The following is a 23,457-nucleotide window of genomic DNA, read 5'->3' as shown; positions in this document are numbered from 1 at the left end:
GCTACCATATAATGCCTGCGGAGAAGCCTGTTCTTTTTCTGCAGAACACAGCCAGGTTTGCTGGCACACTACGTCCATGTTTTCTTTTACTGTCACACACACAAACCTGATTGGGCTGCATGTATTCTTCCAGATAAGTTCTGCAGAGGCGTCTGTCCCAGTCATCAGTGATGTGTCCTCCATACATGATTTCCCCAAACAAATACCTCAGGTCCTCCCATGGCACCTGTGTCATCATAATTATAAAAATCACTGCCAAGGCAATCACAACCCTAATTCGCCTGTGGCACCGTCACTCGCAGCACCACTGACAACCTCATACATCAGTGTTTCGGTCATCCAGTTATACACCATGCTTCCTATCCACAACAACAACAAAACCCACCTGTGCATTAGCCTCCAGGTAATTGTAAAGGACATTAACTGATATAGTCAGATCTCCAGTGCTGAATGGATACTTTCTGTTCCAACCCTGGGGCCCAAACTTCCTCCTCTCCGCCACACAGGCGTGAAAGTAACAGAGAGAAAACAGGATGGTCTTAAACTCCTGCTCACGGCTGCACTGATCCAGGATGTCCTGGAGAGAGGGCAAAGCAATAAGTGAATTGATAAATAAATCAAAACAAATGCACAAAGAACACAAGGAAAGAAAAAAAAAATCACCTGGTCAAAGTTATCCAGAGCAGCATGTAGATTAGCATGCATGCCTGTAGGAGGTTCATTGGTGATCTTTATAGCATTTTCCAGAATTCCCTGAGTAAAAAAAATAAAAAAATAAAAATTTCATGTCACTATTAAAGTGTTCAACTGTAATTCAATGAATGCAATGCTGGTATAGGTTAAGACAGCTGGGAGAATAAATTCCTTATGTAGATGTTACATTAAAGTGTTAAAGTGAGACAAAGTGTGACTTTTCTTGCATGCTTGCTGAATCTTTACCTGTGGGATAATGTGTTCTTGGGCCGTAGATGCCGGCTCAGCGCTCATAAACACTCTGTAGTCCGGATGGCTGTCTTCACAGCAGCGCTCCAGGAGCTTCTCAAGCGCACCCAGCCAGCGAGCAACCAGATGGATGTTCTGCAGGGAAATGGAAACACATAATCAAAGCTCAATAACTGTAGCATACTCCACAGGCACTGTCATGCTGATTTCTTTTTCAGATTCTCCCCATTCTAACATAAGAAAATGTGTTTCTTTTAACTGGACCTGCAATATAACCCAGTGACCCTCCTTAGCGGCCTTTTCCATGGCGAGTTCAGCCACAGTTTCCTGTCCTTGACCCAGGGAGACATTGTGAAGCTTCCCAAGGTCAATAGTGAAACCCAGCTTCCTTCCTGGGAAAACAAAGGACTGATTTTTTATGTGCTAACCTTAACACTCTTTTAGGTTGTCACTGAATTGTAAAGAAATGGCTGGACACTTAAATTATTAATAAATCAACACATTACAGTGTGCGATCAGGCAGTTGTGTTTGGATGCATGCAGCTTTCTGAACAGTACCCAGCGATTCGACATCTTTAAGTGGGTCCACTCCTGGGGAGAGGATGAAGAAAATAGGGGAGGAAGGACCACTTTCTCTAAAGGACTTTGCAAATTCAGTCTTTCGTCCCTCTGTATACTTCACACCGAGCTTCTCTTCAACAAAGTTCCTAGAGTCGGGTTATATTGACATAAACGAATGAACAAACACTGCTTTTAATAGTCCTTATATGGAAATACACTTAAAAAATAGAAAAGACAAAAACACAGTTAAACAAGCAGGAAAACAAATCCTCATCACCTTAGAGCATAGGTCATTCGGTCAGGCCTCAGGGCTCTCATCATGATCAGTTTCTGCAGCGAGCTTTTTCCCTTCCACTCCTGAGGAAACTTCTCCTTCTCAGGACACTCTGACTCCACCAGCTTCTTCCAGCGCTTGGGTGAACCTTCAATATCCCGATCCAGACCACGAAACTCATCAGTGAAACTCATAACCTGGACCGATACAAGAGAGAGAGCAGTTTTTGATTTGCATTGCAATTCAAATGCCAACAAAAATAAATGCTGCGTGTATGTGCCTGTGAACCTTGATGGCGCTCCAGGCCGAGTTGGAAAGAAAGTCAAGGGGGCTGATGTAGCTGTGGTCAATGTTAAAACGCAGCAAGAAGTCCAACTCTCTCACAACTATCTCCTTACTCATCAGGAGCAACTGAAATAGGGAGAACACAGTCAGGGACAAACACAGTCTTTGTCTAACCCTTCCACAAACACACACACACCTGGAAGGCCAGCTGTGCCGTAAAGGTGAGCTTGTCTCTCTCAAATAGTCCCCTGCTGATGTAGTTGAAGGTGGAGTATGTAACACAGTCTATGAGAGTGTTTACTCTGCTGTTTACGTCGTCACAGGCTTCTGCCAGCTCCACTGCTTTGTGGAAAACAACGTTAAAGGCCTGAGAACAAAAGGACAAATCAATTCGTAGGATGTATTTGTTTGCTGCATAATTTCACATAAATTTGGATATTTTACATCTTATGTTAAATTCAGTTGTTGGTTCCTAGGTTGTGGTCAGGTCCTATATTTGCTTCTGGTTACCTTGAGGCTGAACTGGTACATGGGGTTGATCTTGTTAAGATCATTCATGATAAAGTAGAGCAGAGAAGCTCTGACAGCAACAGGGCGATAGTGCTCTCTGGCCTCGTTTATCTTTACTTCGTTAACTTTTGCTTCCAGAACCTGCGAATGAGAGATGACAGAAAAAAGAAAAAATATGAAAGGGAGTAAAAAGTAGGTTAACCATTCATTTTACTGCAACAACGCAGACATGTAACCTGATACCTTCATCTCAATCTCAGCAGCAGTGTGCTTTGTCGTCTCAAGCTTCTCCACCAGCACATTGTCACCAAGGAAGTTACTCTCTGCAGCAGACAGCCGGGTTAGCAGCTCGTCCTCCAGAAGCTTCAGCTCAATCTTAAACATGTTCTGCTGCTTTGTCAGTTCACTCTGTAGGAAGACGATGCAAATATATAAAAAGAAGCATAAATGGAACCAGAATGATGAAAACCAAAACCTGCAACAGAGATGAAATAATGCCAGCTGGCCTCATTAAACGATGAACTCCAACATGCACTGGGACAGCTAAATACCAAACAGCAAATCGAGTTCAGGTAACCCGGGTCTTGTACACAAGAGAGGAAGGCATTAAGTGGAAGATTGCATGCTGCCCCCTTGTGAAGCAAAAGGCAGTGGTTGGCGAGAGGAAGGCCTTAACGTTTCTTAAACTCCTAGACTGCCGGACCCGGACAGGCAGTACAAAAAGGACAGACTCATCAACAGAGAACTCCATCAACTGTTCCACTCTACCTTAAGCTGCTCAAGGTCTGGCCTCTCTTGATTCACCACCTGGGCCAGGAGCTGGTCCTCCAATCCATCTCTGGTCACTGTGAAATTAATGAGGGTGGTCTGGGCTTGAATCTCAGGCTTATAGTGAGGACTAGCCAGCTTAGTGTGGAGAATCAGTCTGAAGGCTGGGTGGAAGAAACACTCTTTGTCTCCAACCTTTATACAACTGTAGCAGCGTAGTAGCAAGGAAGAAGAAGAGAGTAGAGCATGATAAAATGAATGAACCCAGTGTCATATGAATGATCTTCGATACATGGAAAAGTGGCATTGATGAGCAAGTTGTGGATAAGTGATAAGATCCTTACTTCCTTATACCCCACCCCTACCCCTTTCCCTCCTTTCTACCTTACCCACTTTTCCCCATACCTCCTTAGACCCCCCCACCCACCCTTCCAATTATCCTCTCTCTTTACCCACTCTCTACCATCCCACCCCCACCAGCCTCCTAACCATTTTCTCCTTCTGAATTTACCCACCACTTCTTCCTTCTGATCCATAACCCTTATACCACCTTGTCTGCTTTCAACGTGTAAACATGTATTGAAAGGTTCACAAAACCCTACAGACAGGACTGAACATAGATCAATATATTTCTGATGAAACACATCAGCTCTGTTCATGTGTTCATTTTTTAATAAATATGTGAAAATTGATTGAATTCTCCTGGAGTCTTACAGTTTCTTTTCTAGGTCACGTTTAATCTATAACAACATCTTTTTTTGTACTTTACTGGCAGATTTTGTTTTTTGGGGCTTTTGTTTTTCTGTGTCCTTATCTGCTACTATCTGCCCTGATGGCTAGGTGAGTACTTAACCAAGTAATGCAGTAATTCTTCAAGGAAAAAGCTTTCCCTTAAATTGGGCTTCATTCACTAATATCTGTGTGGAAATGTTGTTACCCTGAACCCAAAATAACTGCATCTACAAATTTAGTCCAGTTCTTAAAGCATCTGCAGAAAGGAGAAAAACTCGATCACAGCAATTCTGTGTGTTACCTGCCCTTCTTGATTGTGTGTCGACCCAGAAGTGGGTCAATAACGGGGTCAATGGTCTCCTCGAGGTTCTCGATGAGGACAGTGTCCCCTGCCACTACAGCCTGTTCAATAACATCTACATATCTGGAACAACATTTAAGATTAATTTATAAAAACTGTAGAAATTGTAGCACTGTTATTATTTCTGAATTGCTACTAAACAAATTTACACATCCTCGAGGCCTCAAGCAAGCATCAACAAAGGAAACGCTCACCCTCTCTGCCCCAGACTGACAACCTTGAGGCTGTTACCATAGCGACTCTTAATCCATTTGATGCCCTGCAGCTGAGGGTCGATAAGGAGAGGCCAGCGCTCACCTGCAACAATAAACTCCTTATTTATACACAGAGATGTGCTAAGAAGAAAACCTAGTACCGTAGCGTTTGTAATGTTTGTTATAAAAAGCCAGTTACACTAAGTGAAAAACTCCACTCACAGTTAGTAAGTATGGTGGCATTCTGGGTAGACATTTTGTCTCCTGGTAAGCCTTCATTGTTCCACTGGGCAACCATTGCATCATCAGTCAACATCAACACTGGATCTAAGCCCTCCGTCATGGGAATGGACATCTGATAGAAACAGTGGTGTGTGTTCATAGAGAAATAAGACACAATCTGTTGTGGAACGGCAAAGATACTGGAGGGAATAACTGCATTTGCAGAAGAAAACTAAAAGAAATATCTCAGTGTTTTAAGATTTTAAACCTTCTGGCTGTGTAGGAACGGCATCCAGAGGTTGTCCAGCAGCTCTTTCCTGTACTTCTTTGAGAAGGATCCGGCATAAGAGATGAAGGCTGCGGTTAGAAGGACGTCCCCACAAAGTGTTTCCTCCTGCTCATGGTACTGAGCCACTGAGTGAGCCCAGCGCACGTTCTCACTCTGAAAAACACACACAGACACAGCTGCTCTGTGTAACACTCAGACAGCTTTTTAAAATGGTCTTGAGCAATAGTAACCCAAGATTTCTGAAGGTCTTTCATATTTTTTCTTTGGATATTGGCTGCTTTTGAATCCTTAGGTTTATTGTTACTATCAGCCTACAAAAACACATAATTTGTTTTTATCTCTTCAGTTAAATCTACCAAAAATGCAAAGATAACACAGTTTGACAGGAATAAAATAGTATTAGAGCTATTAGCCCCAAAAACTGGCAGCAGCATGGTGTGTAGTGTGTCCCTAAAAAAATTGAGGGAAACCTGGCAAGTGGAGGGCAAAAGAAGTGGCAGGCATTAAAAAAACAATCTAAAGCACATGAACAGTATCTGAACAGTGTCCTCAAGAAATAAGAAAAAATTTAACAAAGACACAAAACACAGAAACAATGACACAGGATCCGAGAGATGCATCTAGCCCTTAAATGAACTGTTCCTTGAAGCATATTCAGAAATAGTCTCAGTGGAGGGGTCGCTGAGACTAAGAGGTTCCCCTTATTAAAGAGGGGAAACTGGGGGAAAAGACTGAAAAGACATACAAATACTTGTGTATTTGTATGACAAATACACAAGAACTGGACTGAAAATCAGTGACAACAGGTCTGATGGAGTCATGAATACAAATGTCACATTTGTGGTTCAAATGATTACTTAATTCCTCAGCGTGACAAGAATCCTCAATGCACTTCATATGCAGTAAAAGCATAAATGGATAGAAAAACACACAATTAACACTATCAGAGCCTGGACATCAACATTATTGAAGCAGTGTGGGATCATCTGGACACAACAGAACAATAGTCAGCCAACATCCAAAGAAGAGCTTTCAATGTCCTTCAAGCTGCCTGGAGAGCTTTTCCTGAAGACTACTGGAGCTTCTTGAGAGAGTTTAGGCTGTGTTGCACAATAAAGGTAGTCATAGCAGGCAAAGTCTGTTTTTGCCTATACTGTATTTCCATGTAGGTCAGAACATTTTTAAGTAAATCACTGAATCCATTTCCCTTTTTCCCCAGCAGAATATAAAGAAATGAGAGGTGGGTTAAGTCTTTTGCACAGCATTGTATACTTACCTCTAGTCCTTTGACCAGCCGATTAGCTAGCTCTATTGTCTTGTTTGTGCGGTTGACCTCTTCCTGAAAGCGAAGTTTCTCTGATGTTGCCTTCTCAAAAGCTATTTTCAGAGTTTCCAGACTGCTATCCAGCTCCTGAGAAAGGAGAAAAAGGAACAGATGAAAATATTATGAATGCTGGCATTTGCAAATAACTAATTAATTTTGTTGTCAAGCACCAAATAATCCAATCTGTCCAATTTAAACAGACGTACAGCTAGTTTTTTCCGCAGGGCGTCTAGCTTCTCAGCAGCCTCAGCCAAATCAGCGTTAGCCTGAGTCAGACACATTCTCTTCATCTCTACCTCGCAGAGCACCTGGAAACAAGAACATCCTTACAGCTGAAACTAAAGTACAGTATAACCTTTGTTATAAGGAACATCCTATAATAAAGAAATAAGAGAAGAGATGAACTTACAAAAATCTATCCAAGGCAGCACAAGTTTTGGGGAAAAAGGCAAAAAAACAAATCAAACAACAAACTCAAAGTGTTTTACACAGAAAAAAATATAGCAAATGGATTAGCTTGGATGACACTAAATATATGTGGCAGATGGTTTAGATGTGTACCTCGTGGAAGCGGATGATGTTGATCACCCATGCACAAAGGCCCGCAGCAGCAGAGGATTTCTGTTTTACAAAGTCAGGGTTGAACTCTGGGTCACTGAGGTACTCATCTCTCACACACCTCACCGTGGCCTCAGGGATGTTCTCTTTGTCAAAGTTTACCAGAGCCTGCAGGAAGTCATCCACCTGCACAAGCATTTGTGTGCAAACGGGTGCGCGTTAGATCAAAGGGTTTCAAATTAACAAAATATTTTTCAACATTTTTGAATTCTAAATCCTGAGTCAAAAAGTAGAATTAACTAAAAAAAAAAACCATATCTGATCTACAGAGTGTGAACATTGCTTTAGTTGTTACTTTTTTCAACCAGCATAGTTCCTCACAGGTTAAACCTCTCTTTAAAAAAAAAGAGTTTTTGAGGCAAGGCGGTATCAACAACACAGGAGATATTAACAATATGAAAGAACCTATATTACAAAAATTAAATATGAATGGGTTCATCAAAGTATAAAGTATATCAGATTGAAAAGTGCCAACAGTCACACAACAAAATAACTGCAGTCGCAATCAATATTAAATTAGAGTTGTGCAAGGATGAAGACTAAAAGAGAAGGTCGTGTTTTAAATGTTAAATATTTTTTTATCTCAGATGATTAGAGAGATTTTTTTTTGGTTCTGTATTCGTTTTTTGGTTTTCATTCATCCATTTATTTTTCTAATAGTGTATCCAGTTCGGGTTTGCAGGGGGACTGGAGCCTATCCTAACTTTCATATGAAAGGTTACATACAGTACACGGACAGGTCGCCAGATCTACCATAACATTAACCTAAAATGGATTTACTTTGGCGGTCTCAAGCCATTAAATGAAGGAAAACTAAAACCTAAAAATCGTATCACCTTGCTCATGACCACCTTGGAAGCTTTCCAGCTGCGATCTTTGGGGATTCGGCCTTGAGGAGCCAGTAGCACTAGAACAGCTGCTGAGACGTTGGTGACAATGGCTGGAGGGTTGGGAAACGTCCTGAGCTCTGTCAGGTTTAACTAGATCAAACAGATGCACACGAATGCACAAACGCCCACATTTTTAATCAGGGGCCTGAGCTCAGGACAACTTTATTAGATTTCTTTTATGCTTGCAATGGACTCATAAAATAAATCGAATGAAATGAAGTAAAACTTTATGTGTGTGCAAGTGTTTTACTCTGTTGAGTGTATTGAGAGCTGTGTTGGCTGCCTGTAGGGCAGGTTCAGCCTTCGCCAAGTCCTCTTCAGTCTCCTGTTGCTGTTTGGTCACTTTAGCTTGGATTGCTGCCACCTGAATCACAAAAATACAACACGCGTGTGTGTGTATGCTGTGAATGGATTGCTGAAAGTTTGGCTTGTTTCAGACCTATGTTATTACTTCTCTGCCCTCTCTTCTCTAATGGCCCTCTCATTGACAAAGTGGTTTAAAATGAACCTCAAAATGTGCAGTAATTCTGAAAATACATGGCGTTAAGTCTGTCATTTTGCTGCTCGAGAGGCCCTAGAATCACACTCTTACCCTCTGCTCCTCAGCATCAGCTACAGCTCTCTCTTGGTTGAGCTTGTCTGTCTGTTGTCCTATTTTAGCAATGAGGGCTTCGATATCTGTGTTTCTCTGCCACAGCTCTACCTCCTGCACTGCTAACTTGGCTTTGAGGTCCTCCACCTAAAGAAAAAATAAGTAAGAACAAGAAACACAAACTTTTGTATACACTGGTGCAATGTGGTGTTTTTTCCCCCCTGACCTGTGACGCGGTAGTCAGCAGTTTTTGAAGTCCATTCTCTAATCTTTCCATCTTCTGAGTCAGCTCTGTGCGTTTCTTTCTCAACAGGTTGTCGTACAACTTCATAAACTCTAGGAAACTCTTTGGCGTGGTATAGTTGAAGTGCTTCTCATTCTGCTGGTATTTGACACTCACCTGTGAGGTGAATTCACAACAAGGAAACCAAGAAATCGTATCAAAGAAGACATCAAGAGAGGTCATCGCTCGCAGTGCTGTGCAGCAGCTCTTACCTCATTGACACTCGTGTGAGCGTAGGAGATGAACTCACTGATAGATGCTCTCACATTTGGCTGCACAGTATAAACACACACATTGACTCACTTCACTGAGAGAGTAAGAAGAACCTTCTTATTTGATTAATTCACATAAAAGTAGCTATAGACATGTGTCTACGTTAATAGTTATTTTAGTTCCTATTTATGCTTATTAGGTATCTACTATTTGAAACACTTGCATAATCAGCATCAGAGTTAGTACTTTTAAAAGCAGCTTTAGATTGTATCACAGAATTTAAACAAGAAGCACCTCCAGTCCAGGTATTTTCTCTATGAAAGTAGAGCTGACGGACTGCAGAGCAAGCTGAGGCCAAGAGTGGAACCAGTTTATGGCTGTGCAGTTTACTAGGGCTGGAAACTTCCGTGCACGTGTCCTTAACGTGAATCCAACTGGAGAGAAACATAAGACGACCTGGAGGGCAGAAAGGGTGACAAAAGGAGAAGGTGAGATGACTATCAACACTAATCATTACATCATGGTTTCTACATGGTTTGCATTATAGACCTTGAGCTGTCTTCGTATCCTTTCGATGAAAAAGCTCCAGCAGTTGTCTCTGGTATCTATGAGTCCTAATCCCCTCAGCTCCATACGGATTGATGAAACAATCATATCTGCTTCTTCATCACTAAAAAGGTCAGGAATATCCCCTACAAATGCAAAGAATGCGAGCTCACTGTGTATTTGTTCTTTCTTATATAGTCACTCTTACTTGGAGCAGGTCTATGTGACCAAATGAGCCTTCTTTGCTATCTATTCAAATGCACAACTCTATGCTCTCAAAGCCACTGACACCATCCAAAAATAGTTTTTGCAGAAATGACATTCATTTCTTAGATCTGACAGCTATTAAAGCAGAAATCTCAGTTATCTCAGTTCCGGTCTGTGTATCCAAACCTGAGGCCAGCATGTCGTTGATCAGCACCAGGAAGCGCTCATCTGGAATCTGGGCATCTGTGTGAAGAAACACTGTCCCAATATTCTTCACCCCCACCTTTATATACAATGCAGCTATGTCACTCTGCAGACAAGGGTTGCAGCAAACACAAAGCAGGGAAAAAAAAACATCCCAAATCATTCAAAACAGATGTGTTATGATATACAACCGTGTTTTGCATGTGGAAGTGCATATTTACTTTGAGGTCATTGATTCCATAACCTTTACGCAGCGTGATCTGGAAAACCTCCAGCATGCTGAGGAAAGCAGCCAGTCGACACAGGCTCTGCTTCCCACTCCCACCAACTCCAACCAGCAGGGCATTACCATAGGGGGCCTCCAGTATACGACTGATGCGACACCTGGGTACAAACACAGAACTGATGGTGTGTTTCTTGCCTGTGGTTTACATTTGCTTTGTAAATTCTTCTTTGTGCATGTTAGTTTGTGTCTGTGTGTGTCTCTTACACATGCTGGATCGCTTCTTCAAACAGTACCAAGTCCATGACAGCGTGCAACTCATTATAGTGCTCTAGAGCATCAGCCAATGTCTTCTGGAGCTTCTCCCAGTCTGAAGCCTGACAAGAAAGGAGAAATAAAACAAATAAACTTGTCTCTCTTGAGGAAAGCCAGCACTAACCCGTGTCTACGTGGTAAATTCCATATACAATGAAACTAAGTTGCCACACACATATCAAAGACAGGCAATCTTTTTGCTAGCGACAATACAGTTATCCTCATTTCTGGTTTCTGTCAGAGCAGATACGACACATCTGGAGGCCACTAAATAAGTATGCTACAGTACAGATTCAAGTAATAAACAATTAAACTCCCATAATGTATTTGACTACACTCTTAATTCTTATTTTAATCTCCATAAAGAACTTGGAGTGCAGACTAGCTTGTGTGTGTGTGAATGTGTCAGACCTGGTGATAGCGAGGCTCTCCCACTCCCTGGGCAAAGTGGCAGTACACCAAAGGCTGGTGGATAAAGATGGACTCATCTATTCCCTGGAGAGTTTGGCAGGACAAACAAACAAGAAAATACTGAACATGCCATAGCTGGCTTTAATACTAAATACCAAAAGCATCACTTCTGCAATACCTCTTACATTTTGAAAGATTTTTAAGATTAAGGTTGCAATTTGAATCGCCCATGTCTTACTTCAAAATATCTCTTGCCAGTGTCCAACAGGATTTTATCAAAGAGTTCTACATCTTTTTCTTCCATCAGTTTGTCTGAGTAGACCCTGGAGCTCTCATGCAGCCACAGGTGGACCAGGTCCATGGGGTAACGGATGCTTTCTGGCAAGGCAAACAGGATGCCCTATACAGAAATCGTATTAATAAACACATAACTATTCCACGAGAGAACTTTTGACACCAGAATTTTCAGTTTTTCAGGATTAACATTCCTACAAAAGTCAAATCTAAAGCAAGTTGCCACCAATGACAGTTTTGCAAATGGATTCATATGACGTTTTCGTATTTGCTACCTTGAGTGAAAAAAGGAGTCAACAGCATCCTTTTAAGCAGTTCAAGGAAAAGATCTTCAACAGAAGTAAGTATTATTTCAGTTATATTTTTATGTTTTTATTTTTTTCTGGATGACTGAGCAAAGTGTGTTACCTGAAATATGTTGGAAAGGTCTCGCAGATTGAAGATATAGTGGAAGCGTATTGCTGTAGGAAGAAAGTTCTGGCTAATTTTCTGGTGCAGGCAGATAGCTGCCTGTTTGAGGAGAATCAAAAGATAGTGACACAGAAACAGATAAATGTTGTCTCAAGTCAAGTTTTAATAGAAATGAATGCTGCACTGGCAGTGTAAGTGTACAGTACCTGAATGAGAGTTCCAACTGAGCGAGAGACCCCGTAGCTAAACCCTCCCTGAAGAAAGTGAGCTGACAAGATGCTGGAGAAGATGGTAGCTAATGCATCAGCACCGGGGAAATGCACTGCAAACACTGAGAAATGCCTCTGAAATGGAGGCAGTAAAGATTTTACCAACAGTAATCTGTGGCTGGACCCACTTAAACTGAGAAAGTGTCATGGTCCTGGGCCATGTGGGCCCAGTATTCTTAGTTTTCATGTATTTTTGTATTTTGTTCTTTATTTAGGCCATGCTTCCTGGGTTGATCTGTTACGTTGTTCCTTATGTGTTTTCCCTTCGTGACTCTCACCCCCTGTGTGCCCCTCTGTGTATTTATGAGCCCTCGTCTCTCTTTGTTTTATTCTATGTTTTCCCCAGCCCGTTATGTCTGCGTTCTCCCCGTGCTCTCTCCCCTCCTGTTTGAACCTCTGTGTACTTCCTGTTTTACTTTGCCCATCTCCCATCAGTGTTACGTTCACTCCTGCCGTGTCTTGTTATGATTATCAGTGTCACCTGTGTTCCCCGTGTGCATCCACTTCCCCTGATCATCCCTCATGTGTATTTAGTCTCTGTGTTTCATACAGTCTGTGTCGCGTCGTCTGTGTTACCACCTCTGTGTTCCGTATTCCAAGCCATAGCTTTTCCTTAGTTTATTTCCAGTTTAGGTTTTCGTTTGAACGGTTACTCTTATGCTGCCTTCACTCTGTTCTGTTCCTTTTCATCAGCCATAATAAACGGCTCGCTTTTGTTTAAATCCACTCCTGCATCCTCGCCTGTGTTCGCACCTGGGTCCACCACACACGTTTCCGCACGGTCTGCCTCCGCAGACCCTGACAGAAAGCTGCATTCTGAACTACCTTTAAATTTTTCTTATTAGCCAAAAAAAGGTTTCTGCCTGTCTTTGGCTGTTTTTCTTTGAAACAAATTTTTCTAAATAAGTATTCAATGAAATTATGTACAAAGCCATAGTGATCGAGTATAGTTTCAGTAGATAGGAGAATTTTGATAATAACATTTATGAACAAATAAAATTTACGCATAAAGAACTTGCAAATGTGTGGCAGTACCTGCAGTCTGGGGTTGATAGAGAAGCTTCCAGCTGTTGGGTTCATACAGGTGATATACTGGCAGTTATGGATTTCTTTCAAAACCAGCCGCTGTCTGTCATACCTACAGTACAAAGACCTGTTGGTTAAAATTCACACTAAGCACTAAACTCTGTGTAACAGTTGTGTACAGAGTATATATGTGTATTTGCACACTTTGGCAGTATGAAAGCAGTATAAATATGCGAGTCCATCACGTGCGTCTTATCCTACCAGTGGCTGTAATCAAGGTGCTGGCGGATGAGGGTGTGTGGCTGGACAGTCCCATAAACATCCACCTCAGGCATGTTGAGGTCATCTATGAAGTAGATAAGTCTCTTGGCGGTGGGAGGGCCAAATTTACGACCAGCTTTCTTCTCTAGAGGTTTCTCCAAGATGCCTGGAGTACATTTAATACACAAGTTTAGGAAAATGACAAAGTGAGAACAGTCTTCACAGAAACTCACTGACTGAAAATCTGAACTGAAATTTGAAGGAAAAAAGAATTGAAGATACAGGGAAACTCAGAATTTTTTTTTTTAATGAAGCCTGTGCCATTCAATCAGTATGAATAGGCAAACACAATTAGATACAGTACTACCACAATAACATAATGCATAGACAGGAAGCACACATATCTCATTAGAAGCCTTTTTTCAGATTATTCGATTTGTCTTATTATATTTCCCTAATTATTAGATTATTATATGTATTATACAATTTGTTAAATTAATAAAAAATACACATGTGAAAAAATCTGTTTGTGTATGCTCATTTCAGAGACTCTTACGCTGCAGCATGGCAGATGTAGTGTAGTAGTTGAAGGGAACTTTTGCTACTATGTAATCCTCCTTCAGCTTAGCGACTTTATCAGACACCAGAATAGTTTTTCCCACTCCTGCATTGCCCACTAACATGATAGGTTTGCCTCTCTGAAGCAGAAGGTCCATGAAGTAGGTGAGACAGATGGTCTCTGGAGTGTGGACAAGCACCGTCTGAAACAGACAGTGGATGAGCGTGCTGAGAGATCTAAATCAACATGTTATAATTATACAGGACACTCTGGCCTGCTGTAGACAACCACACGCATTCATTAGTCTAATAACATACCTGTAACGGAATATCAGGCTCCAGCTCAAATGGCACCATCTTCTCACTCCACGGAGTAAACTTTTTAGTCTCAGGGTCAATGAAATAGTCAAAGACTGTCCCTTGTGAGGGAAACTTTACGGCTCTCATCTCTTTGGACCACCAGCGGCTAAATTCAGCACGGTAGTCATTGAGCTATAAAGGTAAAAACACTGTCATTATATGGTATAATAATGTGAATTATCTGATACGATTAGAAGGAACAGTTAGTCACTGCACACATGATCTTGAAAGAGAGCGCCTCCAAAAGCCCAGACGCAGGCAAAGACAAAGTAGATCTCATAGAGTTCTCTGGGAGAATCGGCTGGAGTGTTGTCCTCAATCAGCAAGCAGTCCAACAACGAGCACAATGTCTGATTGAGCAAAACACAGAAATGCTGCATGTGACTGAACAATAACAACAGAAAAATATAATATTATGGCTCTGCAGGCTGCATTTGATATCCATAAAACCCTACATGTACCTGCACCATGCTGTTTTCTGGAATCGGTGTGATGGTTTTCAGGTTGCAGCGAACTTGTTCCAGACAGTATGGCACGTACTTATCAAACAAAATAGTGAGGTTGGCTCGCTCTGACTGGGCTTGCCGTGTGTCGATCCAACTTGTCACATAACTGAAAACACAGTAAAGGCAGCTCTGCTAACCAAGATAACCTTAAGAAAATCAAAGAAACAGAAGACTGTGATTTTATGCGTGCATTTAAGCATTGTGTGTGTCTTACGAGCTCCAACCCAAGTCCTGTGGGTTGACATAGAGTATTCCTGCCCTTGACACTGTAGCTGGAGTAGCAGCCTTCAGATGAGAGATCTCAAAGAGAAGACGCATGGACGAGGACAAGCCGATCCTCTCGTTACTGGCAAGTGTCAGAACCTGGATGTGGAGGGAAAAGCAGAAGGAGTGGAGCTCAAGCACTGGTTCAAAAATATAAAGTATGCGCTAACTTAATGACTGGCATTGGCAGAAATTGATTACTTATTTGGAGACATATTCAAACTCCTGGATGAAAGACAAAAAAACATGTGATGATCTTTTACCTTGTTGTCATCCATAACTGTGTTGAGTGACTCAATCCACATAGGGTCAATATCCCCATCCAGAACAATCCATTTGGGTCCATCATGGCCCACCGAGGCCAGCTCTCTCATGGTAGAGGAGAACAGACCTGTAAAAGGAAACAGTGACATATGGTAAATCCATTTTTACATACTAAACCATCACTGCAGCAAAAAAGGTATTGAATGCAAAATTGTGAAATGAACTGGTAATGAAAATATTGCACACGAAACCTATTTAAACAGGAGTGGGCTGTGAAATAGAAAAAGTGCATTAACTTTCTAATTATTTCTGAGAGGAGGCTTTGGAATAAATTATGGTCTTGGCACCAAAATAAATCAGACTTGACAGCGACCCAAATTCTGGAGGAAAAACTGGTTCTCTTGATCATCATTTATTGCACATTAAATCCTTTGTATAATCCTCCTGCTTCTCACCATCCTTCCACTCTCTGGTAGCAGGGTGCAGGTATCCAAACAGCTCATCTGTGGTAACAGCTTTAGGGTTAATATCATTCCATAAGGGCTTCATCTTCATGTTTGCATAAGTCCTATGAAGGGTCTTCAAGATCTGATAAGTAAACAAGATCATTTATATAAGTAGTTTTAGTTAATATGTTTGGGCATATTTTGGGTATAAGAAGTTGGATCACACAGATATTTAAAAAAAAACAAAAACACATAAACAGTTTTAAAAATGTTCATTAGTTAAGTTAACCTGACTTTTTCCAGTACCCGGGCCACCAACTACAAATACAGAATGTCTAACAGCCAGCAGCTCCTCCAGCTGGGTCACCTGCAAACATGGAATCACATTAATAGTGGGATTTCTGAAAAAAAAAATACTCTAAAATACTGCAAGTTCAATCAGAGAGCTGTCTCACCTTACAATAAAAAAATACAACCAAAATGATTAACAATTAGTTTATGTTACAAACCACAAAGCTTTATATATTGTTCCTCTATTGACCTGTGGGAATTATGCATTTCCCCCAAGTTAAAATTAGCTCAGAACTTTATGAATGTGTTTGTAAAGTGATCTGGCATGTTGATTTCAGATCATCCTTAACTATCATTGCTCATATGCCACTGAAAAAGAAGCAGTTTAACACTTAATTTAATACTTCTATTAGATTTTACAGATTTTTGTCTATTAAATCACTAATTGAATGAACACAATAGGAGGCAACTGATTAGTGTTTATATATTGGAAGCTTTATGAACTGTGTGTCTGTATTTCCTTATTCCCTGCAAAAAACGGAAATACTGCAGGGAAAAATGGAACGAGGAGCAGCCACAGTGAACTGTCAGATGAAGAGCTGCAGGTGACAGACTCCACACCTCCAGCTTCACAGCGGGGTAACAGATCCCTTCACTGTGCTCTGTCTGCAGACTCAGGCCATGCACGGTATGAAAACCACATCACGGTTGCTCACAGAATGATGGAAAAAAGGAAAATAATCCTTTGACATTTTTATCATAACAACTGTTTTTCTTTTTCCCACAATTCTGAGAAATCTAAAATTAACGTTTGTTCACCGTTACCACCACTAACGAAAGGTGTTGCCAAATAAACTATACTATATAATAAAAACACAGATGAACCTTAAGTATGAAATTTTCCTCTGGTTGCAGACGCAGCTCACTGACTGACTGGCGAACAGCATTTTCTAGCTTTGGGTCTCTCTTCCTGGGCACATCCAGCTGTGGAAAGAGGTCACTGATCAACCCAAGGAAGATGGGAACATCACTCGTCACGATCTTAGGAAGGTTGAAGTCTCTAAGAGCCCGCATCAACACCTGGTGAGACAATATTGGACGCACAGTTTTGATGAGGCAATTTCTGACAACCTCAAATTTCTGGAAACAACCATGAGAGCTGAAACACTTCAGTGTAAAGAACAGCCCTCATTAGTGATCGCGAAGAGATACACACCTGTTCTTCAGGTCTGCTACGCTCCTCTCTCTTCAGAGATCCAGCCACAACCAGCACTGATTTGATAGCCCGCAAACCCCAATCATAATGATCCTGACAAAATAAGCATTTAAGTGTTTGTTGATGTTATAATAGAAGGACACAAACAGCCAGTTTCAGCTGAGAGCTAGTACTCTACACAGTATAAGCAAAAATAGTTGATATTTTTATTATTTACTATATTCACTACATCACACACAGAGGAACTGGAATATAAATAGGAAGATTATGGTGACTAATCTTCACACCTAAACACAAAACCATAATCTGATGAATAGCACCACCACTACTTTGCATTTTAATAAAAGCTGGACCACACTTCTGATGCGTATAAGAACATTGACAGCGAAATTAAATTCCTCTTCTTCCCTCCGCTCATCAGAAAACCCCCTGAAGAAATAGTCAGACAAATTGTTTGTATGTACGCACTTGTTTGGATAGCAGCTCTTTACAAAGAGTGTAGAGACTGATGAATTTGCGTGCCAGTAGCCGTGCATCTATGAATCCTTCGGCCACCAACATGATCTCACAGATCAGTTCAAAATCTGGGATCACCATCGCACAGGGCCTGAGCATTTAGAAAATTAACCAATAAATAATCATATAATAGCTGCTATTCATTGCACGCTAAAGTCTCCTCTTTGTCTCATATCAGACCTGAATAGAGCCTTGAGGTTCTCTGGGAGCTCTGCTCTTCCAGCATAACCTGGGTTCAAAGTGATGAAGATTCCTACTGTTGGCTTCAGCTCAATCTCCTCCCCCAGAAAATGAAACCTACATACACAGCAACAAATGCATGCTGCTAAATGGATGCTTAGAAAATATATAGAATGGATTAGTAGACAAATGTATAGATGCTACAACATACATGTCATTATTTCCTCATAATACCTCTGTTTTTTGTTGCGTACAGCATCCTGTATAGTCTTGACTTGCACAGCTACCACAGACAGAACGTCCACCGAGATCCGGTTGAATTCATCAAAGCAACCCCACACTCCTGTCTGAGCCAGGCCCTTATAGATGTTACCTATAGACTGGAGGATGAGATGCTATGGCTGAATGGTGGAATAAATATCAATAACAACATAAAAAAAAAAGAATAAATGTGACATTAACGGGCACTAGAAGAAACATCTGTGCAGTCCAGGTTACCTTGTAGTCCATCTGTTCAGAGCAGTTGAACACATATACCATGATACCCAGGGAGCGTCCAAGGTCCTTAGTAGTCTCTGTTTTGCCAGTGCCAGCTGGGCCTGATGGAGCACCACTCATAGTCAGATGGAGGGACTGGGTCAGGGTTATGTAACACCTGTCATGGTACGGTTGAGATTTAAATCACAGGAGAAAGAAAGTAATAGATAATTTCGATTCAATGAAGTTGTGCATTTGAAAATAATGTAGATTTAAAGCAACAATGTAATGTATTTGAGTATAGTGGATATTGTGAATAGAAAAAGCAAATATGCAAGATTTTAGTATTTGTGCTTTATTCTAAAATAACAACTATCTCAATCTTTGCACTTACATTTTGCATGGGTGCCTACTATCACGTTCTGCACAGCTTGACTGTAGCATTAAGATGTTTAGTGCTAAAGTAAAGCGGCCTTGTTTTTAGTTGCAAAGCAAGTCTAGTAATTATGCGTGCCCTTACTGTAAGTCTCTCCCTTTAGAATACAAATCATTACTAATGTATGCATTCTGTATACTTTTGCAAAGGTTTGGCTTACGGGAGAACATGTATGTGCACATACCTGTCAGTGAGTGGAGTGATAACCAGTCTGTTTGTATTCCCCAGGTATTCATAGCTAAACTGGAACTGAGCGTCACAGATATTAATGTAACAGTGTCTCATTTCTTCATCCCAGCGATGCCGTAACTGGGACAGCCACGCAAATGCCTGTCCTGATGTCACCTTAGAGACATACAACAGCATCAGGATGGTCTGCTAACTAATGCAAAACTCATTTGAAATAATATCTAATAGTCGCAGTACCTTTTGAGTAATGAGATTGGCGACCACATCTCGAGCATGGACATCAATAGTGCAGACAGTCATAATTTTCTGTCTGTCTCCAGGGGTTAAATCGCCAAGCAGCATGTGGATTAGCAAGTTGAGCTGTGTGATCTAGAAAACCAGAATTCAGCAGACATCACTGACAAATACAATGATGCTACGATCACTTACCAGCCTAATAAAATCTTACATTATGGAAGTACCTGTTTCTTGTTGTAGTCCTTGAGAGCTGTCTCAAATCCTTCCTCCACCCTCTCAAAAGCAATGCCCACATCTGTCGCCCACCACACCTGACTACCAGTCAACCCCACCTGTTGATGGAAGGGAAACAGAGGTGTACAGCAGATAGCTTGCATGTTTATAAAGTTAAAATTGTAAATCTACAGACTTTGCATGAACAGACCTGGGCTGGGTAGTCAAACAGCCACTGGTCTCGGGGTTTGTCCTCATAGGCAGCTACAGCTTCCTGTATCTCCTTTCGAACTGTACAGCGCATGGTGGTTTCTAAAGCACTTAACCAACACTCTGCCTGATTAAAAAAAATAAAAATGTTTGAAAAAAACTCTAAAATGAATTGCATGCAATATCATATTTTTCAAATAAAACGGTGCTGATGTACTTCCACAAACAGAAACCGCATTTTGTTTTCACAGTACCTGTCCTTCGCAGACACAGGGCTCAGAGAACGAAACATATTCTCCCTCTCGACTGTACATCCCTATCGCAACTGCCTCCCCCTCCTCCCCCCGTCCTTCGGCCTGGTCTGAGTCCTTGAAGCGAAGATCTGCTATATTGTCAAACAGCTTCAGCAAGTGTCGGGTCACCTGGAAAAAAATATATATGTGTATTCAAAAGACACACAGACTATTTTTGAGTTTGGTTTTATAGGCTATGATGTTAACAAAGCTCTGACGTTAACAGACCCTGATCTCTGATAACAAATCAAAAAGAAAAAAAGATTTCTTTTGCCTTTCATTATTGTGTTTTTCCATTTTCACTTTTTCCACTCCATAACACTGAAATATAGTTGGTATATAAAGTACAGATAACCACAACGTGCTAACAATCTCTTTATAGATTCTTTCTAGAAAAACATGATTAAAATGTAATCTATCACCTGTCTGGGCTGTGTTCCCTTAGACACAATCTCCAGTAGATCGGAGGCAGAGACAAAATAAAATCTGGGGAATGTCAGTCTCTTGGTCTCCAGGTACTCAGCAAGGGCCTTCTCACACAGAGACAGCCTCTGCTGTAAGGTCTCAAGGCTCTCCAGGAAGCCAGGCTTGTTGGTCACATCTACTACATTACTGTTCTGGACCACCTCAGTCATTAAACTCTGATTAAAACAAACAAACAAATCAAAGGAAATAAAGGGAGAAATGCAAAAAGACATGCTAAAAATATGTAGCCAAGCATGGCACTATATGTAGGCAGAGGTATGATTTACCTGAAAGTCAGTGTGTATTCCCTGAAAGCGTTCAGCATCATTGGCCAGCTGGCAGCGGATGTCATGGCTGTTGGTGAAGATGCTGTTAAGATGGGCCCAGGTCCTCTGGACAGACATCCAAGATGAGATGACAAGGTCTGCCACCATCAGCTTCCTCTGCCATCCACTTACTTCTGCCTGGAAATACTCTATGTACTTACTCATCAGGATATTCTGCAGCTGCACCTGAAAAGAAATGAAGCAGTAACTTTAAATGGCAATTTGTACAAAGAAGCCCTGATGAGCTGCTCTTGAAATTGCATGAACATTTTTTAAATTCCCCATTGCCTATGCATTTATATAACTAGTCTTTGAGGAGTCAGTAATAAACCCGAGCCGTTCATACTAAAACTATATTATGGATCGCTGGGGTGTTAATATTGCAATTTGAAAGAATAAAGCAAACTGCATATCACATTCTGCAGCAGGCAGGCACACCTGGTTGTCCTCCAGCGTCTCTATCAGATTCTCATCTGCTTTGAGCAGAGGGGTTCCTGTGCTGGCATGAGTCTCATAGGACAGCGACATAATGCTCCATGTCTGGGTTATCTCTGCCAAAACCTAAAAAACCCCAAAGACAGATACTTCACAAAGACGCCTGTCATTTAAAGACAACCAAAAAACAAGCTAACGCGTTCGTTAACATTGGCTCATTCCTATTTGTGTGTCATTATTTGTGAGTTCAGCTTTCTGAATCTGCTCATAAATATCTGTTCTAAGAATATGATGAAAGTCTAGTGAGTGCTTAAGTAATTAAATATTCCATCCATCAATAATCCACTACTACAAGATATATCACACAGTAACTGGTTGGTCTGGTGTCTTACCTTCTCAATGGCCATTTCTTTCACGGCCTTGTCTACTATGTTTTTAACCTCATCCTCCACACGATGAAGTTGCAATTCCAGCAGGTCCCCCAAGGTGGTGCCCTCACCCATCACAAACCTAACCTGAAGATTTAAAAACAAAAGCAGACTATGGGTGTGATCAAATTTCAGATAACTGGGTTCATCAAATCCAGAGAAGTGTCTGCAGAACAATGAGAGCAATTCACTGCATGAAAACTACAGCCAAACGAACGGATTAACCCCCACAGAGTGGCAAGTATAATATACCATGAGTAAAACTGATGAAAAGTTACTGAACAAGAAGAGCACTTGGGGCAGTCCTCTGCCAAGACCAAAGCGCTAACAAATTTAAAGAAAAAAACTGTATGAGGACCAAAATTTAATGGGCTGTTCTCATACACATTCTCCACTCCGCCACCAAGTTTAATGAAATTTGGACTTGTAACTTTTGGATAATCTCATTGACACACAGACAAACAAACAAAATGAAAAATGGCACAGCAGATGGTATGAGAGACTGTGTAGCAGCAGCAGCACAGATACCCTACCCCAGTGGTGTTCATAAGCTGTTGCCAGTGTCTCTCCCTGACAGCTGAGTTTTGCAGCTCGTTGACAGCTCTCAGAGAGGTCAATAGGTTTTTCACTGTTGATTCCAGACCCATATAGACATCCCACACACGCACCTCCTTATCCAGCATTTTCATCTCCTTCAACAGACAACAGACATACTCACAGTTATTGAAAAGGTACTCTTGTTTCAAACATGAAACAGTTAAACTGAATCAAAGTTCAAGTATCTATCCAGAGAAGAGTGCTGTACTGTACTTTAGCAAACCGCCGGAGTTCCATGTCCATCTGCTCAACGTTGATCTCTTTCCATGGAGTCTTTGTCCAATCCTCTATACTGGTCTAGGATTTGCAGGAGATTAAGTGCATCATTTGATTATTTTGCATGCAGTGACTCACTATGGAGACCCTGCCTTGTATTAAAAAAAAATAGCATATTTGTATTTACAGCCCCAATTCCAAAAAGGCAGGATGGTGTGTAAAATGTAAATAAAGTGTTTAGAAATTATGCAACACTTTCAGAATAATGTTCCTCAACTTGAAATAATGTTTATTACACGGAAATCCCTTTCTGTGAGTGTAGTTCACTGTGCCATCTACCAACACAGGTTAAAGCTCTGTCATGCAAAGAAGAGGCCACATGTGAGCATGATCCAGAAAGGCTGCTGTGATCTATTTTGAGTTTTGTTTTGCGATTCATTCTTTTTGAATTAAAAGATTTTCAGGGTTTTAGTTCTGTATTAGTCCTGACTTCAGTATTTCCTAGTGCCTATGAGTTGTCATTATTTATATTTCTACTTCGTGGTTCTTGATTACGTGAGTACCCTTTTCTGTGCCTGGTCTGCCCTAGTCTCATCTACATGTCGTGTCATCAGTATCTCAGTGTTTTCAACGCTTTCTGTCTCCCTGGTCATGTCTCTCTGGTCTTCCTGGGTTCTACCTGGTTTCCCAATCTCCGTTCCAAGTTAATATGTCTTCCTTCCTATTCCTCATGTTTATGCTTTCCTCTGCCCATAATCTTCTGTTTTATCCTTTTGTCTCCCCAGTCAGTTATGTTTCCATGTATGTTTAGCGCTGGTCCCTGCATCGAGCTCCTGTCTCTGTCTCAGTTTTGCTTCTTGTGTCTCTTTATTTAGATTCTGTTCAGCTGTGTTCACAGGTGTGTTCAATCTGCCTTAATTCCCTTCTGTCTATATACTCTCTGCATCTCTCTCTGTTCTTTGTCGTGTCTACCCTCATGGTGTGTGTAGTCTCTGTCAGTCTCTTTAGTTAGTTTGTTACAGCCCCATCACTGTCCACATTATTTAGCTTTTGATTTCTGTTTTTTTTGCCAGCACAATAAAAGCTGTGATATTTAAGAAAGCTGTCCA

General features: G+C 41.1%; 1 protein-coding gene across 1 annotated transcript in view; it reads right to left on the bottom strand.

The window, feature by feature from the left end:
- The window catches only part of dnah9l (dynein, axonemal, heavy polypeptide 9 like), a 40,876-nt gene that overhangs the window by 7,017 nt on the left and 10,402 nt on the right, over positions 1-23,457 (bottom strand). The window contains exons 24-84 of the mRNA XM_026150410.1: positions 22,346-22,429; positions 22,069-22,227; positions 21,500-21,622; positions 21,111-21,233; positions 20,634-20,858; positions 20,304-20,522; positions 19,843-20,010; positions 19,590-19,715; positions 19,390-19,497; positions 19,166-19,297; positions 18,924-19,084; positions 18,325-18,481; positions 18,061-18,206; positions 17,827-17,982; positions 17,599-17,737; positions 17,131-17,223; positions 16,800-16,994; positions 15,913-15,990; positions 15,633-15,765; positions 15,177-15,304; positions 14,864-15,012; positions 14,605-14,755; positions 14,362-14,493; positions 14,102-14,275; positions 13,782-13,986; positions 13,226-13,391; positions 12,974-13,076; positions 11,876-12,013; positions 11,667-11,768; positions 11,203-11,364; positions 10,965-11,048; positions 10,506-10,615; positions 10,237-10,399; positions 9,998-10,121; positions 9,608-9,750; positions 9,353-9,514; positions 9,058-9,117; positions 8,789-8,962; positions 8,563-8,709; positions 8,221-8,334; positions 7,917-8,060; positions 7,024-7,206; positions 6,872-6,877; positions 6,669-6,770; positions 6,415-6,549; positions 5,118-5,291; positions 4,850-4,982; positions 4,628-4,730; positions 4,374-4,496; positions 3,341-3,545; positions 2,816-2,980; positions 2,573-2,713; positions 2,259-2,429; positions 2,066-2,188; positions 1,781-1,974; positions 1,501-1,649; positions 1,207-1,334; positions 940-1,077; positions 664-753; positions 386-577; positions 107-226 (exon numbers count right to left, since the gene is read on the bottom strand). Coding sequence (XP_026006195.1) covers positions 107-226; positions 386-577; positions 664-753; positions 940-1,077; positions 1,207-1,334; positions 1,501-1,649; positions 1,781-1,974; positions 2,066-2,188; positions 2,259-2,429; positions 2,573-2,713; positions 2,816-2,980; positions 3,341-3,545; positions 4,374-4,496; positions 4,628-4,730; positions 4,850-4,982; positions 5,118-5,291; positions 6,415-6,549; positions 6,669-6,770; positions 6,872-6,877; positions 7,024-7,206; positions 7,917-8,060; positions 8,221-8,334; positions 8,563-8,709; positions 8,789-8,962; positions 9,058-9,117; positions 9,353-9,514; positions 9,608-9,750; positions 9,998-10,121; positions 10,237-10,399; positions 10,506-10,615; positions 10,965-11,048; positions 11,203-11,364; positions 11,667-11,768; positions 11,876-12,013; positions 12,974-13,076; positions 13,226-13,391; positions 13,782-13,986; positions 14,102-14,275; positions 14,362-14,493; positions 14,605-14,755; positions 14,864-15,012; positions 15,177-15,304; positions 15,633-15,765; positions 15,913-15,990; positions 16,800-16,994; positions 17,131-17,223; positions 17,599-17,737; positions 17,827-17,982; positions 18,061-18,206; positions 18,325-18,481; positions 18,924-19,084; positions 19,166-19,297; positions 19,390-19,497; positions 19,590-19,715; positions 19,843-20,010; positions 20,304-20,522; positions 20,634-20,858; positions 21,111-21,233; positions 21,500-21,622; positions 22,069-22,227; positions 22,346-22,429 — 8,535 coding nt within the window. The remainder of the gene's footprint in view (positions 1-106; positions 227-385; positions 578-663; positions 754-939; positions 1,078-1,206; positions 1,335-1,500; positions 1,650-1,780; positions 1,975-2,065; positions 2,189-2,258; positions 2,430-2,572; positions 2,714-2,815; positions 2,981-3,340; positions 3,546-4,373; positions 4,497-4,627; positions 4,731-4,849; positions 4,983-5,117; positions 5,292-6,414; positions 6,550-6,668; positions 6,771-6,871; positions 6,878-7,023; positions 7,207-7,916; positions 8,061-8,220; positions 8,335-8,562; positions 8,710-8,788; positions 8,963-9,057; positions 9,118-9,352; positions 9,515-9,607; positions 9,751-9,997; positions 10,122-10,236; positions 10,400-10,505; positions 10,616-10,964; positions 11,049-11,202; positions 11,365-11,666; positions 11,769-11,875; positions 12,014-12,973; positions 13,077-13,225; positions 13,392-13,781; positions 13,987-14,101; positions 14,276-14,361; positions 14,494-14,604; positions 14,756-14,863; positions 15,013-15,176; positions 15,305-15,632; positions 15,766-15,912; positions 15,991-16,799; positions 16,995-17,130; positions 17,224-17,598; positions 17,738-17,826; positions 17,983-18,060; positions 18,207-18,324; positions 18,482-18,923; positions 19,085-19,165; positions 19,298-19,389; positions 19,498-19,589; positions 19,716-19,842; positions 20,011-20,303; positions 20,523-20,633; positions 20,859-21,110; positions 21,234-21,499; positions 21,623-22,068; positions 22,228-22,345; positions 22,430-23,457) is intronic.

Source organism: Astatotilapia calliptera, chromosome 18, assembly GCF_900246225.1.
Source record: "Astatotilapia calliptera chromosome 18, fAstCal1.2, whole genome shotgun sequence".
Classification (NCBI taxonomy): Eukaryota; Metazoa; Chordata; class Actinopteri; order Cichliformes; family Cichlidae; genus Astatotilapia; species Astatotilapia calliptera.
Note: the sequence above shows the minus strand (reverse complement) of the source record. Positions and strands in the feature narration are given on the sequence as shown.